Source organism: Branchiostoma lanceolatum, chromosome 16 (genome assembly GCF_035083965.1).
Source record: "Branchiostoma lanceolatum isolate klBraLanc5 chromosome 16, klBraLanc5.hap2, whole genome shotgun sequence".
NCBI lineage: Eukaryota > Metazoa > Chordata > Leptocardii > Amphioxiformes > Branchiostomatidae > Branchiostoma > Branchiostoma lanceolatum.
Window position 1 is genome coordinate 4,153,550 of NC_089737.1, and position 15,785 is coordinate 4,169,334.

Sequence of the window (15,785 nt, forward strand, 5' to 3'; positions counted from 1 at the left end):
ATTTTTGTGGTCGAAAACAAAATGGATTTTACACACACAAAACTACAAGAGAAATCCATCATTAAATTTTATTAATACAGTTGGTAATATTCCAATCCTCTAACAAACCGAGTCATAAGGCCACACCAATTTAATTTGTTGTTTCTCGGATTTTTTTCAGAAAAAAATTGGAGCGACAGGGCGAAAGAAAAAACACAACTTTTTTTGCAAAGTGTCTGGGCAGAAGATAAGGGTTTACATAACATAAAGTTTCAGCTTTGTATTACTAATTTCATGCAATGCACCCCTTTCTTTGATCTAGTATTATAATTTTAGTATCAAAATTACCCTTCGCCATGTAATATATAGATTGATATTGAGAAATATAGTTTAAATCAATGAAAAATAACTATTTATAACTTATGATCAATGTGACCACACTTTTTAAGTATGTGCTGGCCTTTGTAATCTATCTTGGTGGCTATCGAGTTTTATAACTGAACAGATAGTAGAATTGGGAGTTAAAATTTGTGAATGGGAATAGATACCCAATTTTATTTTCAAAATGGGAAAAACAGGACAGGCTATTCCGAGAAGCAACAAAATGAATGGGCGTGGCCGAAGATAGATAGATGCCACGTGTGCTAGAATGCATGTAGATATTCAATTTAATTTCGATGATATGGTTTAATCGAAGTGTACATTATGCATACACATTTAGGCCACTATATTTTGATAATACATTAAAGTTAGACGGTAGCTTGTCTTTCTTTTGGAAATATTATTTACTTTTTAAGGATTGTTTGTCTTCGAAATTTAATCTATGACAAACGATAGTCACGAGACTAGACTCTTTAAAAATGCATTGAAAATGTTATCTTAAAGGTGTTCTAAACTCCAGAAGACGATGTTATTTTCCACTAGATTATGTATCAATGAATACTTAATCAGCCGACTTTTAACAGAATTTTGGACTTTAGGACTCCTTTAAAGGTCTCTCCAAACGGACTTAATATTAAGTAAGTAACACGCATGCAAACAGATGAAAATACATCGGTACTATTGGACAATCTAGTACAGGTAATATTATCAAATTATGGAAACATTCTTTACAGCAGTCCTCGATAATGTTCTAGTTATAATAATTAATTTCAGCTTACGTCATACAACAGTTCACTCCACCCAGGTGTGAATGGGTACCTGAATTTGGTTGGAGAAGGTCGTATTGAGGTCACCTGCTGGCGCCGAATGGCAGCCGCCCAGACCCTTGCGACAGTTCCACAAAGAGCAAGTGTGGAGCAAATATGTATCCGTTGTGTATTACTAAGCATGTGATTGTAAACACTGCAGCAATTCAGCACTGGCTGCCATTGCACGGGTAATTTCTGACCAATAAACCATTATCATTATCTTGCAAATGATAGTTGCCCTGAAAAAGCCAGTTATTGGTATTGTTTCAGAAAGACGCGCTTTTATCTATACTATTCATCTAGACATATCAGGGAACTGTCTGTCAGAAGGACTGTTCGGGTGTGGTACGGATCATAGTTGGGGACCCGGACGATGTCCACGCCGAACGGAGTCAGGTGGTCACACAGGCACACCGTTTCCTCCCGAGTCGTCTTAGGACTGACCTGGAAGTAAACAGTAGTCACGTCAACACAGTATGAAGATATATAATTATACAATACTAGAAAGGCCGTCATTTGCCCCTGAGAAAATGCAGCATGTTTAGCCATATTCCTCCCCATGCAAAAAATGGAGATGTGCATCTTTGTTTTGAAAATGGCAAAGAATTTAGAAAAATAATTCTGAAGTTCTAGTAATATGCCAAAAGTGATAACAAAGCCATTTACGCACATGTCCTAGGCAGTCACAATGCCACATTTGGTATAAACACTAGGGCAGCTGACCCAGAAATGCAAGATAATTTGATTAACTCAATTGGCCAATCAGGCGGTCGCATTTTTAAATGCCGTGCTCCCATTGGCTGTCACAAAAAAAAAACTAGATAAAATCACTTCAAAGGTCTACATCGAAAAAAATGGGGAAAAAAAAACTAGGGGTATTTGCCCACACTACCTTTGTGCCAAATTTCAGGTCATTTGGTCAAAAAATGACAGAGATGAATCGATTTGAAGATTTGACAGGCAGGAGAAGAAACATAATTAAAAACAATATGTTGAGCCATACTAGGTATGGCTAAACATATTTAAGTAATCTTATTGTGGACAGATTGTTGACAGTACACTTATAGTGCAAACTAGCGTATGGAAAGTACTTAACTGGGACAGCAATACCTCCCCCTAAATGAGTAGCCTCTTCCATTGACCCCATGACCTGGACTGTCAGATCTGATGAACATCTAGTATTACCACCTCTGATCTGTACTTTTTGTCTGTCTCCCAGCAAGTATGAATTTTGCGGTCATCTCCGTACTTTACTTTTACTCACTGCCACTCTACTGACAGTGCAATCAAATAACTACGAACACACACGAACTGAAACAAACAAACAAACAAACACACACACACACACACACACACACACACACACACACACAAACACACACACAATCCAAAGGTAAAATAGACTACCTTGCAACCCTCGCCCTTCCAGGCGTTGTCGTCAAAATCCCAGAAGCGACATCCCATGCTGACCATGTCTGTAGTGTAATTACATCCATGCGTCAGGCACTCTGAAAAAGAGAAGGCTTTAGAGTTACAGTATAGGGTACACAACTGTTCTGTTCGGGAGAAAGCTAAATCTAGGCAACCTCTTCCAGACCCCACAGGACGCTGGAAAAATCGAAGAAATTGACAGAATAGACAAATAACATACTAGACGAGTTATCTGTAGATTTGGCCTATTTCTACTATTTTTCCGGCCATCTTTGGAGTCTAACAAAGTCTAAAATCTAGGCGATATAAAAGACAAATATAGTTTTACAGTCAAGGGCAAGTAGATGATAACAGCACTTACAAAACAAACAATTTTACTGTAATGACGTTGACTAAATGTAGTCTCTACCAGACTAACTACGCTGGCTATAGGGAGAATTTTTGCCAGGGTTTCACTTGCAGATTGGATCCTCTCTCTGTATCCGACTCCCTTCATACAATTTACTCTATTTGGCCCATTTATATTATTTTCCCAGCAATCCAGGAGGCCTGATAGAGGCTAGACTAAATGCTTCATCTTATCTATCTGCTATATGCAATGGCCGAGTGGGTAGGGTGTTTGCCTTGCATACGGTAGGTCGAGAGTTCGAACCCCGGCCGAGTCATACCAAAGACTAAAAAAATGGTACATACTACTTTCGCTACTCAGCACTCAGTATTTGGAAAAGAGTATGGCAGTTAAACACACACACACATCACTACCAGTGGACTAGCCCCCTGCTGTAGTGACTTGCACAAAGTTGTGTGGCCCAAGGGCTATGGAACCGGAGATGGGCGCCGCCTTATGCACCTTCGGTGCGGGAATGACTTTAACGTTTAACTAAATCTTTTTGCTAAGGAACTCTTACCGTCAATCTGCAGCCCCAGCGTGTACTGTCCACTCCCGTTGTTCACCTGCTCCACGAAGATTAGGAAGAACGCGGTAAAGGTGTAGTCCCCCACGCTCCCCGTCAGGTCAAAGTCATCAGACGTCAGAAGTTTGCTGCAGACGTCATAAAATGAAAAGGATAAAAACACAAAAAGTCGAAAACTATAACAAAGCACAAACTCTAATGTGAACTACCTTAGGTCTTGAGTACTCCTTGGTGCTGAAAAGTCATCATGTTATATTGTTAACGTTACACGCAGTAGAAAAAGCAAAATGTATACACAATCCTCCAGTTTTTAGCGACGCCTCCGGGGTTGAGACATTTCTCATGATATTGTGAAAAGTGTTTACAGTTGCATCAATACATTTGCTTGGCAATAAAGTTCGTGGCCATGCATGACGGCCATGTTATTGGCACATACACAAACGTAGCAGAAAATAAAACACAAACCTTTGCTGTTCTGGTCATAGAAAAGCGAACGTTTAGTGCAAACTATTATAATTGTACTGCCCTGTATTTTGTAAGCTTGTCATGTGCATCCGTGAATAGTTTTATTCTGTTGGTAAGACATAGAACAACACCTTTGTACACAACCAAGTGTTTCATTGACACCGACCAAACCGTTGATGTTAATAAAACACATGGTCGTGTGCATAGAATCGTGTTAATCCTTGTGGTAACCATTTTGACGTACCTGAAATCGTGGTGTGTGTCGTTCGGATCTCCGCCCATCTTGCCGTATATGTTAGCTGATGAGATGTAGCTGGTCGTTCTCACAGTCAGGGTGATTCCGAACGTCTGGTTCTCGCGAGCTTTGAAGTCTCGCAGGACCATCGTGGCGTTGTCGTAGTACTTGTAGTTCACGAGATGACCGACACGGAACATTTCCGGGTTGTTTTGAAGGACGATGGTGATTTCTTCAGTCAGGCCCTGTAATGATATGTTTAAGATACACATTTACTAACTAAAGTTTCAGTCTCCATATCTTGTTCCTATATCTAGATAGTAAATGTTTGTACATTTTGACACGTGACAACCCTTGCATTGTATGTATAGGACGATGTATATTCCTATACGTTAGAAATCCCAAAATAATAATTGTATAACTACGTTTTCATCCCATGTTACATAGTCTTTTGTTAGGTATATTAGTCTCGTAGAAAGTTTTGCTATGCAGAAAAAGATGCCATTCTAAATGCCTTGCACAATTGTTGTGCAATAAAGTCTATCATTATCAACATCATAAACATCATCATCATTATGCTTCCGGATTTAATCCGGTGAAATACAATCAATAAAGTTTTTCCGGTACGATCTGTCCTTCATGGCAGCTATCAATGCAGAACCTGAGAGTCCAGTGTCTCCTTCGATCAATGTCGATAAAGTTGTGTGAGGTCTTCCAACTCTGCGTTTTCCCTCGGGTAGCCACTGCATTAGTTACCCAGCAGGTTCGTCACTGCGAACAACATGCCCCGCCAGGGCGAGCCGACGTTGTTAGTTAAACATAACATAGATATAAGAGAAGAAAGTCATTGTTGCATTCACCTTAACAGGGATTTCGTTCCCCAGTTCATCTTCCAGCGTGACGTCCACGACAGACGAATGGATGTCCTCTGCCGACCTGTCCCAGACGTACGGGTTGTCGTTAAAGCCGGTGATCTGAAAAAGATAATATTATAATATATTTCCATAAGAAGCTGTCGTAGAAAGACTATCTAAATAACGAGTTTGTTACTACAGTGCTAAGTACACTAATGGATAATTTGTGGTTAGGGTTGTTGATGAAGATTCTGTACTCGCCACTGACCACTAAGTAAACGCTAGGAGGGTTAGCCAACATTTCTGTCACTGGCACTGATCACTAACAGTAAGGGTCAACCGCATTCCTGTCTTTTTTACTGAATACTAACTCTAAAGAATAACCAACCACTCTGCCCTTGGTAGCACTATGTACCACAAGCATTCTTTCTTGGTCCTTGGTACAAAATGGTTCACTTTCACCTTTTGTTCTTCTGTTGTTAGAAATAGTTTTTGTTAACCTTTGCTTTCAATCCTTGCTGACAACTTGACTGTAGGCCAACAACACATTTATACTAAGGAACTGCCCTTGTAGTCTATTTGCCAACACAGTGAACCCGGAAATTTTGGAACCACCAAAATTTTATGATAATTATGGATAGTATGGGTCTCCAGCACATAGAAACTGCCGGATGCCAAATTGTAAATGTTGGGCAATTTTTTTATTTATTTACATAATTAGCGTAAATCTGCATAATTGCCTTAACCCTATCAAGACTGGGGGGGGGGCAAAAATGACCGCGCCAACTTTGACATCGTATAACTGCCAAACGACGTATGGTAGGAGAACCAAACTTGGTAAATTTTCCTCAAATTCAGTTGGCAACAATTTTATGATACCGGTTTAAGTTTATCATTTTTCGTGTTGCCATGGCAAGGGGTTTCTGACAGGCATTTTATGCAAAAATCACTAGTTTTTCTTAAAAACAATGATATTTCTTAGGTTTTCTTGCTCAACCACACTAGGTTTCCTACATGTATAACATCATATGTAATGAGATGTAACTTTCATGATTCAATTTTATTGCTAGAACCACAACAAAAGAAAAGTGACGATCACCTTCCATTCGACGTTTTTAGAAGAGGCGAACGGGGACAGCGCCTCCTCAGCGGGGAACCTGACCTGCCCAGCCGGGATGGACACCGGGGCGTCTCCCATCTCGGGCCCAGACTCCGAGTCCAACACCAGCTGCATCGATCTCGTTCCCAGGACAGTGGAGCCGGGGACGTCATGGCTGGCCGAAACAGCCTGGGCGACGTTGTTGACTTCTTCAACCAGTTTAGAGATGACTTCCTTCTCCTGTATCAACAAAAATAGTTGGAATCATTCGTGATGATCACGTCACTCATTTTGTAGTGCGTAGTGCTTATTCAAAATTTAGACAGACCATAAACAACTCGTGGAGTAGTAGCCTCTTCCATGGACTCTGTCATGCTTGTCTGATTTATTAGTAGTTTTACCAACTCTGACCTGCCACTTCCTTCACTTTCGCAACATCCTGTTAGTGTCAACTGCCTAGCATTCAAATGCCAACTGCAGAACTGTAATACCATTTCCCTATTCCTGTCGACACAACCTTCCCTCACTAACAAACTCAAAGTGATTTATAAAACCTCCGTTTTTACGGAGGTAAAGTAGAAAACAATGTTTCCAAAATTTACGCACAAGTTTCCACTGTTCTTGTTGTTTTTCCTCTCGCTCTTTCTGCAGTTTTTCCTGGTACCTCTTCCGTTTCCTGGGCGGCATGAAGTGCGACTCGTCCGCCAGCGTGATCTCCTCCTGCACGCCGGCTTCCATTAGGGTCGACGCTGTGTCAACGATCGCTGCATGGAAAGTAAACGATACATGTATACATACATTATCCTATACTGTCGTGGTATGTTTACAGGTGCCACCGATACCTTGTTGTAACAACGATGTATGTAATTCTAAAGAATATGATGCTGTGCCTTAAATATACACTGCACTAAATGGCCTCGGATCCTGACGTATCCGGATAAGAGAAACGGGATCCGGAACCTCAGATCCGTAAGAATCCGGAAGCCGTCTTGTACTAAAACAACTCAAATTTACCTACATTAACCTACATCGGCAAGTGGTATATATATATATATATGCCGCATCAGGGTACCACTTGTCGATGTAGGTTAATGTAGGTAAATTTGAGTTGTTTTAGAACAATACGGACCCCGTATCCTTCCGGATTCTTATGGATCTGAGATCCCGGATCCCGTTTCTCCTGTCCGGATACGTCAGGATCCGTGGCCATTTCGTGCTATATAAAAACGTTACCATTATGGTTATATTTTCAATACAACGCCTCTATGGGTTTGTTCAAGGGATAACGATAAAGATGTCATAACATACGTTCTTTTACTGACAATTCTGTCTCACTCATATAGTTACATTTCTCCGAGCGTTTTCATTTTGGATACGCTTGGATACGCTTTTCCTCTTGGATACGCTTACCCCGAGTGGACTTGGTCCTTATTATAGGGCAACAAGACAACAACAATGTCGACAACAACGTCAACAACAGTGTTTGAAAGGAGCCTGATAAAACTGTTAAAACTATACCTGTGGCAGCGGGTCTCAAGTCTCCAAACCGCACGCCCCTTCCCGACAGTCTCTCGATGGACCTCGCCAGTTTCCCGATGATATAACCTGAAGCTACCTATTAGGAACATGAATTAAAGGGATCAGTTCACAGAAACTCTATGTTGAACTAGAGTTAATTATTTGTGCTACATATACTTTAGGTTTGCTATGTTAGTTAAGTGATTTCGGAATCTTTTCATAAATATGAATTGTAATTATTTTTCATTTGAGTTAAATATTTGATAGTTGTGTGCCGATCTGTTATAAATAAAGAGAACGCTAGCGACCTGAAAAACACCCCTCCCAATAAAATGGTATGGCGACCCTGTGTCGTCACAATTCAAGATGGCAGCCACCACACATGCCAACGGATCCAACAAAGGCAATACACGCAAACCTGTAAAAAGGCAAACATAATTGAATTCCTACGGACGACGATCACTCTATATATTGCTCCAGCAACAAAGACGAGCGGCTTACCTGGTCATCCATATTGAGTTTACCGGATGATTTCAGGAGGATATCGGTTGCTTCAGCCAGAACCTTTACCTGCTCCACGATGCCCACGTTAGACGACAGGTTGAAGATCATCTCCAGCGCACCTGGTAGACTCATCAGCTGGGAAATAACAGTCACAATCCCTGAATTTTAGATCCCGGCTTGCCCCCAGACATGTCTGGACATGCGCTCGGACGATGTGCCCTTCGGAAAGGCACTTAACACAAATTTTCTCACTTCAATCAGGTGTTAATGAGTACCTAGGTTTCGGTTAGGGACGTCCCTCGGATAGGACGTTAAATGAAGGTCCCGTGTTTGGGGAGAGCCAAAGCCTGCGCACGTTAAAGAATCCACCACTACGTTCGAACAAGAGTAGGGACATGCCCCGGTGTGCGATGGTCCAAACCTTACAGTCTGGTCTGGGTTGACATCTTAAAAAGGTGATATTCACCTGCTATGACCCATGTCAATCCGTCCAGAAATGTGGAAAAACTGAACAAAAAAAATTAAAAAAAAAACTGTGGTTGTAGTGACTGTAGCAATGTTTTGTCTCACATACCTCGCATTCCGATGGTTGTGAGACGTCACAGTTCCCTTGTTCTCTGTTGTTGCTAAGATACTGCATCAGATCTGCTGGCTTTGTCCGGTCATGGACCAAATTCTTCAAACCCGGCCAGAAGTCCTTCAGTCTGTCCACATCGGTTGCAACAGTCGCTTCCTTTTTAAGACAGAAAGTTGGTTATGTCTTATGCAAACAAATCCTACTTGTTAAACGTCAAAATCAATACGACAAATAGATCAATAACATGTGCATGTTCACTCAGCTTTCATAACTTGCACTAACGGTACGGTCGTATTCATCGTTGGTTGTCGTACAAGTTTGAGGTCGCGAGATTTTCAAGCAGGCCGCGACACAACCAACCGCCGACAAGAATCTAGGCCAGACTTTTTTGTAACAAGACAGCTTGGTTTTTTACGACACCTGTACGACTGTCGTAAGAATGCCACCAGTTTGCGATCGTACGACAAATCACCAGTTTGTGATCGTACGATCATCGTACGACAAATATCATCAGACTCTTAGTTTTGACAAACATAAAGATACACAGGTAAGTAGTTTATAATACACTTACTGTTACTTGTGGTGCAGTGGACACTTCTGTGCTTGACGTTGTAGTGGTTGGTTTGTCGGTTGTGCCTTGCGCTGAAATTGACAAAAGTTGTACCAGCATGAGAAATCTAATGTTAACGATTTTACGTTTCACATAGCTACTAACATTTTGGGAGTGACAAAAAAAATGTTAGCTCACCAGTGTATTAGACCTACTGTGTAATACATGTATTTCACTGTGTACTTCTCGCACATTCTCGGCAGAGATTATGATCTCGCGTGAGCACATTTCAAAATGGCGCTCCAATTCAAAAAGTCGTCTATTATCTTACGCAAATCAAAAATATTATATAGAATGTCTTTGCGGAAATATACCATATTCCTAGATCACAAAACAGTGCTACATCTTCTAGAAAGGAGACTCCAAAACTGCACAACGGTGTAATTATTTTGTAACCTTACCACCAAGCGTAAAGCCTCTAGTTGTTATTTCATGAGTGCCTAGCGCGTGGAAGATGTCCTCGATTGTCGTGGTCTCCATCACCTGCTGAGGGGTCGTTTTGACCACTGTACTAGCTGGTGGGATGAATGGACGGGTTGTTTCAGCTTCTGGTGCCTCGGACGTTGTTGGGGATTTGGTTGTTTCCGGTTCAGCCGTCGTTGTTTGTACTTCTGCGAATTATATAGAGAACTGTTTGAGTGTTTCGCTAAAAATAGTTACTCAAGCAACTGGATGAAGTTTTGAAATAGCCAGATGTTTTAGACAGCATACGTTGTCTTACGTCAGTGACTTAAGGGAAGACCTGGAGAACCAAAATTGTATCCAGTTGCTTGAGTAACCACTTTTGGGGTATCTTATTACCTGGATCTATCCTTCATCAATGTATGAGTGTTTATTGCCTTGTATTGCGGTCTCTTAAAAAATCTTTACTGCAACATTGTACTGAAGTAAGTTTTCGCTAAATACACCTCATTTGAACCTTTCAACACGTTTCGACAACCTATCTATTATCATTATTTTGTATAATTTTGATTTTCTTTATAAATTGTAGATGGTAATTTGATAAGGTATAGTGTAATCACACTTATCATATAGCGTAATCTTACATATTATGTTTACAACTCAATTTATTTTGTAGTTCCTCTTCTTTTCCATTTATTTCATTAGAATTTATGATACAATTTCAATTTGTTCTTTCGTTAATTTTGCTTAGTTTTGATTATGTATAATTTTGTAAAAATTCCCATTGTTTTGTTTAGGGGAGGCCGACGAAAAGCCACCTAGGCTTCTGGCCCCCCCTGCATGTTTTCTTTTTGCCCTGTTTATCTTTTTATAATTGTACATATATGCGAATAAACAATAGATAAATCAATAACAATAAACAAACAATATTTGCTCTCTTCATCCGTGTAAAATAAAATTGTGCTGTGATGAAAACAGTAGATACTCGATAGGTTGTCGAAACGTCTTTATAGAACACAAATAAGGTAATGTACCTACGAAAACTATTTACCAACTGATTTTTACCAACCTGATGAATCTATTAACGGAAGATACGCCTCCATAGCAAAAAGAGATATTTTTTTTTATTTCATCTTAGAACTTAAATGGTTAGGGCAACTATCGTTGAAGAGATTCATCAATCACGTGTAATAACAGTTACAAGAATATTCAACAATCAGTGACTTAGAAAAGGTAACGAGACACGCACCTCCAAATTTTCGATATCTACTGTACATCGAGATCACGGAATGACCTAGTGTCGCGAGAACACGAGACTAAGACGCTCCACAAGAAGGCGGGGGAGGCAGGACGATCTTCACAAGTCTCGTCCTAGTCTCGTGTTCTCGCGAGACTAGGTCATTCCGTGATCAAGATATACAGTAGACATCGAAAACTTGGAGGTGCGTATCTCGTTACCTTTTTAAGTCACTGATTGATGAATATTCTTGTAACTCAGAGCAACTAGTAATCAGCTGCCAGGTAGATAATTAAAGGTAGAATGGTAACATTAACTCACCTTCACAAGAAAACCCGCTACCAATGTAATCGTCGTCGCAGATGCAGACGAAAAACCCTATGGTGTTTTGGCAGTATGCGTTCTGGTCGCAGGGGACGTCATCTGCAGCACACTCGTCTACGTCTACAAATAACATAAAACTTCCAGTTACTGGGTAAAACTTGTTGTAGAAAACTCACCACTGAGATCACATGCAGAAAACCCAAGTGGCTAGGGCACGTACTAAGGATGCCAGAAGATAGGATCCCCAAAGTTGACCTGAACTGGAGGCCAATAGGAAAGCGGAGAAGAGGCAGACCAAAGACCACAAAGAAGAGGACATTGCCAGACGACCTGGCGGCCATGGGTATGTCCTGGAGAACTGTTGACAGCTTGGCACAGGACAGACCCAGATGGAGGGAAGAAGTCATAGCCTTATGTCTCAGAAGGGACGAAAAGAATAAGTAAGTAAGTTCCAGTTACTGCTAATTTTTTAACATAGACTCAAAATATATAGGGTTAAAGAAAAAACGACCTGCTATGAAACAGGGAAGACACAGAAGCCACAGAATTGTGAAGATTGCGAACCAGGGCAAAGAGAACAGTCCCGAGTAGAAGCAGATGAAAGATACCCGTTTGATGGATTTGCTTCAGTTTGACGTTACACAAAGAAGATGATCCTGTATGCTGAACCGGAGGGAAAAGTGTAGGTTATACTGAATCGACAAGAAGAAGTAAGCGTGCTTGTATATACTAGCAAACTGTGAAATAGTCTGAAGAAGAATTTCACCAGGTGTAACATACAAAGCGCCAGAAAGAAATCTAAAAAATAGAGCGACATACAATTAGCAATAATCATTAAAGTCGACAGTCACAGGTAGCTAGTTTCATATGGGAGTCTATACATATACATACTGGCTAGTATGTTCTTACCGTGACAGCCCCCTGGCGTCATAGCGTAACCCTGGTCGCACACGCACTCGAAGAGGCCGACATAGTTGGTACAGACCGCGTGTTCACCGCATATGTCCGGGGATTCAGTACACTCGTCCACATCTAAAATGAACCATGAAATATTGTAACTATTATTTTCAATATGATAAAAAAAATGGATGAAGGAAGTTACATACGGTATATGAGACTGCAGCGACATGGGTAAGGTAGGAACGAAGCAAGACGTAATTTTGATAGCTTATACATTCAGTGCAAAGGGGCTTCGCCACGGCTCGTGTTTTAGCCAAGCACACCAGGTCGTCAAATGGCTGAGTGGCTAAACTAACGGATACGACATCGACAGGCCACCGGTTCCTGGCTAGACGTTGTGTCCTTTGGACTTAACACGACAAAACATTGAAAAAGACTTTCCTTTCCTCACTCCATGCAGTTGCAAAATTGGGTACCTGACTTTGTTTGAGGAGGTAGAGGTGGTAGAAGGAATGGGATCGGCTCCTTCTATCAATACTATACGACCACAAAAAGGTCATATCTTACTTTTCCATTTTACACCGGGTCAACCCTACCCTTTTCGAGAAGTTTGTTGGTTCCTCAACTTTTATTCAGAAAATTAACTTACCTGTACAGTTGTGGCCATTCGTGGTCAGAGCGTAGCCGTCGGAACAGGAGCAACTGTAGGTCCCGGCAGTGTTGGTACAAAAGTCCTCACAATCGCCATTTTGTGAAGAGCATTCGTCGATATCTTTAAAAAAATAGTCATATAATGCCAATAAAGGACGGATCGATCTTGTCAACTAGGATTGTGGTGCATCGTCATCCTTTCAAAAACATGTGCCCAGAACATTTTACGATAATGCAATAGTCAAAAGTACACTCTAAAATCTCATAAACATGTCAGAAGCATATTGGACTTTTTCCTTTTGATGCCGTAGTATAATGTGTGTACATTGTAGAAAGAATGTCTTTATGAAATATTTTAGTACACGTCTGAATGACTTGTATGAATTTGGTTACAAAATTCATCTACATCAATATTTGAAATGTTTGTGTTGGACCAGTGAATGTGTAACTTACAGTACATTCTTCATGAGAGTATCAGGATCATACTAGTATGTGTGTCCAGATTATCCACAGTGCACCTACCGTTACACGTAAACCCGTCGGCATTGTCCAGATACCCATTCAGACAGGAACAGTGGAAGCTTCCTACGGAATTGTGGCAGTTATGCGCACAGCCACCGTTCCGAGTCCAACACTCGTTCACATCTAAAATGCAACAGAGCAGAATGTAAGAACGTAAGTTTAGTTCCCTCGTCAATCCCCAGTCTATATAATGAAAATACAAAACAGATGCCGTCTGGATACTAAGCTGATGTTTCGGTGGGCGTCTGTCACCCAACGCAATTATTTTATTTATCTATTCAGATTTACCACATTTGCGGAAGGATTGATACAACAGGTCACAATCACCTTTTCAAGATGTCAACCCAGAACAGACTGTATAAGGTTTGCATGGACCATCGCACACCGGGGCATGTCCCTACTCTTTTTCGAAAGATGTGGTGTTTTTTTTACGTGTGCGAGGTGTGGCTCTCCTCAAACACGGGACTTCTATTTAACGGCCAATCCGAGGGACGTCCCTAACCGAAGCTAGGTTCTCATTTACACCTGTGACCTGAGCTCGAGTGAAGTGAGGAAATTTGTGCCTTTCCCATGGGCACAACGTCCGGGCGAATATCCAGACATGTCTGGGGGTAAGCCGGGTTCGAACTCGGGTTCCCTTGTTTGACAGCCGAATGTTCTAGCCTTTACGCCACACGACGCCACTTTAAGTTGCCTACCAACATGATGAAACTATTCACGGATGCTGTCATAATGTAAAAGAATACATTTTAAGGGGAATTTGAGTCCCTATAGATATAATCTGTGATGACGTATATTCCTTATGATGTCTTCTGGTACAAAACAATATTTTTGAGTTCACACTTACCATTGCAGCCGGCATTGTTGGCATCCAAAACGAATCCAACGTTACAGGAACAGTTGTAGCTGCTGTGGAAGTTTGTACAGATCTGGTCGCAGCCTCCATTGGCAGTTGCGCACTCGTTCACGTCTGTGTGAAGATTAAATATAAGATGATTTTAATACAATGCTAAACTTTCTTCCAACACTAAGGTATTCACGGATCGAATTTCTGACGACCACTGTCGCCTTCTTCAGGATCAATAATGACCAATCACTGCGTAAACTCGCGAGAGATACAGATACGTGACAGAGACGGTGGGCGTTATAAACTTCCTGGTACGTTTGACCAATTGCTGACGTCACGTATCCGTAATGACACGTGTCAATAAAGTCACGTGTCTGTAACTCTCGCGAGTTTACGTTCGGCAGTGATTGGTCATTATTGATCCTGAAGAAGGCGACAGTGATATTCAAAAATTCGATACGTGAATACCTCAGTGTTGGAAGAACGTTTAGCATTGTATTATTATGATTACTACCAACACAGATGAGCTTTCATTATGATAAAACAATTTGTCTCTTTACTCACATGTAATGAGTTTGTTGCTCACGGATTAACGTTTGTTATAGTCAACAATTTACCATCTACAAGGTATCAAACTAGGCAGTCTTTAATGGCTCTGAAACTATTACCTAAAAATGAAGCAAAAGAAAGACAAAATTAACCTCCTTCGCAGACTCCTAGGAGCGATGGCGTTTGTTGTTTTCATGGTGGTGGGGGGGGGGTGTAGCGCTGAGTAGCAATTTTAAACATGGGCTAGGTTCTCTAATGCCGGGAAGATAGTTCTGGCCAATAATGAAAATCGCGAATCAGCGCCCCCCCCCCTCCCGAAAGTAGATGCCAGCGCGCCTAAAAGTCTGCGAAGAAGGCTATACGAAATGTCATACCGTCACAAGCAAGGCCGCCAGGGGTCAAGCTGTAACCGTCGCCACAGGAGCAGTCGAAACTTCCGATATAGTTCGTGCAGACGTGGTCGCACCCGCCGTTGGCAGTGTGGCATTCATCAATATCTGTTGGAGCAAATATATCAGGAAAACACTGGTAAGATACACACAATTATAGCGATTAATATTGGAATGGGCAGAGCACTTTGGACTAATGCTTCTGACTGTTCACAGCTTAAAGGTACATATACAATATGTGAAACACTTCTCTGTTACACAACGGATCATAATGACCCCCAGCGGGGGTCTTCACGCTTCGTTGAAAATGAAAAAAATCTCAAGATTTATTTTGAAAATCTCAAGATTTTGTGCTAGATCTTGAGATTTCATGAGACGATCTTGAGATTTTATGAGACAATCTTGAGATTTTATGAGACAATCTTGAGATCTTTTAAAAGGTCTCAAGTTTTTTTCCAAGATGGTTTCAAAGCATCTCAAGATTTTTTCAACAACATCTTGTATCTTGAGATTTTTTAAACATCCTGGAGAAATCTTGAGACCTTTTCAAAGATCTCAAGATTGTCTCATAAAATCTCAAGATTCATC

At 41.0% G+C, this 15,785-nt stretch overlaps 1 protein-coding gene and 1 long non-coding RNA gene across 2 annotated transcripts; both read right to left on the reverse strand.

Annotated features, from left to right (window-relative positions):
• Positions 1-840: 840 nt before the first annotated feature.
• Positions 841-12,270, reverse strand: LOC136422151 (sperm receptor for egg jelly-like). The gene is made up of 14 exons (XM_066409799.1): positions 12,249-12,270; positions 11,337-11,459; positions 9,778-9,987; positions 9,338-9,408; positions 8,764-8,922; positions 8,187-8,324; positions 7,686-7,782; positions 6,774-6,931; positions 6,162-6,407; positions 5,075-5,188; positions 4,224-4,459; positions 3,509-3,642; positions 2,577-2,677; positions 841-1,613 (listed from the first exon to the last, which is right to left on the reverse strand). Exons 1-14 carry the CDS (start codon positions 12,268-12,270, stop codon positions 1,461-1,463), a joined length of 1,962 nt encoding a protein of 653 aa, XP_066265896.1. The 3' UTR covers positions 841-1,460.
• Positions 12,271-12,894: 624 nt separating this feature from the next.
• On the reverse strand, positions 12,895-15,300 carry LOC136421368 (uncharacterized). Its single transcript, XR_010753440.1, has 4 exons — positions 15,183-15,300; positions 14,260-14,382; positions 13,413-13,535; positions 12,895-13,011 (listed from the first exon to the last, which is right to left on the reverse strand). It is a non-coding gene; the product is annotated as an uncharacterized lncRNA (long non-coding RNA).
• Positions 15,301-15,785: the final 485 nt, after the last annotated feature.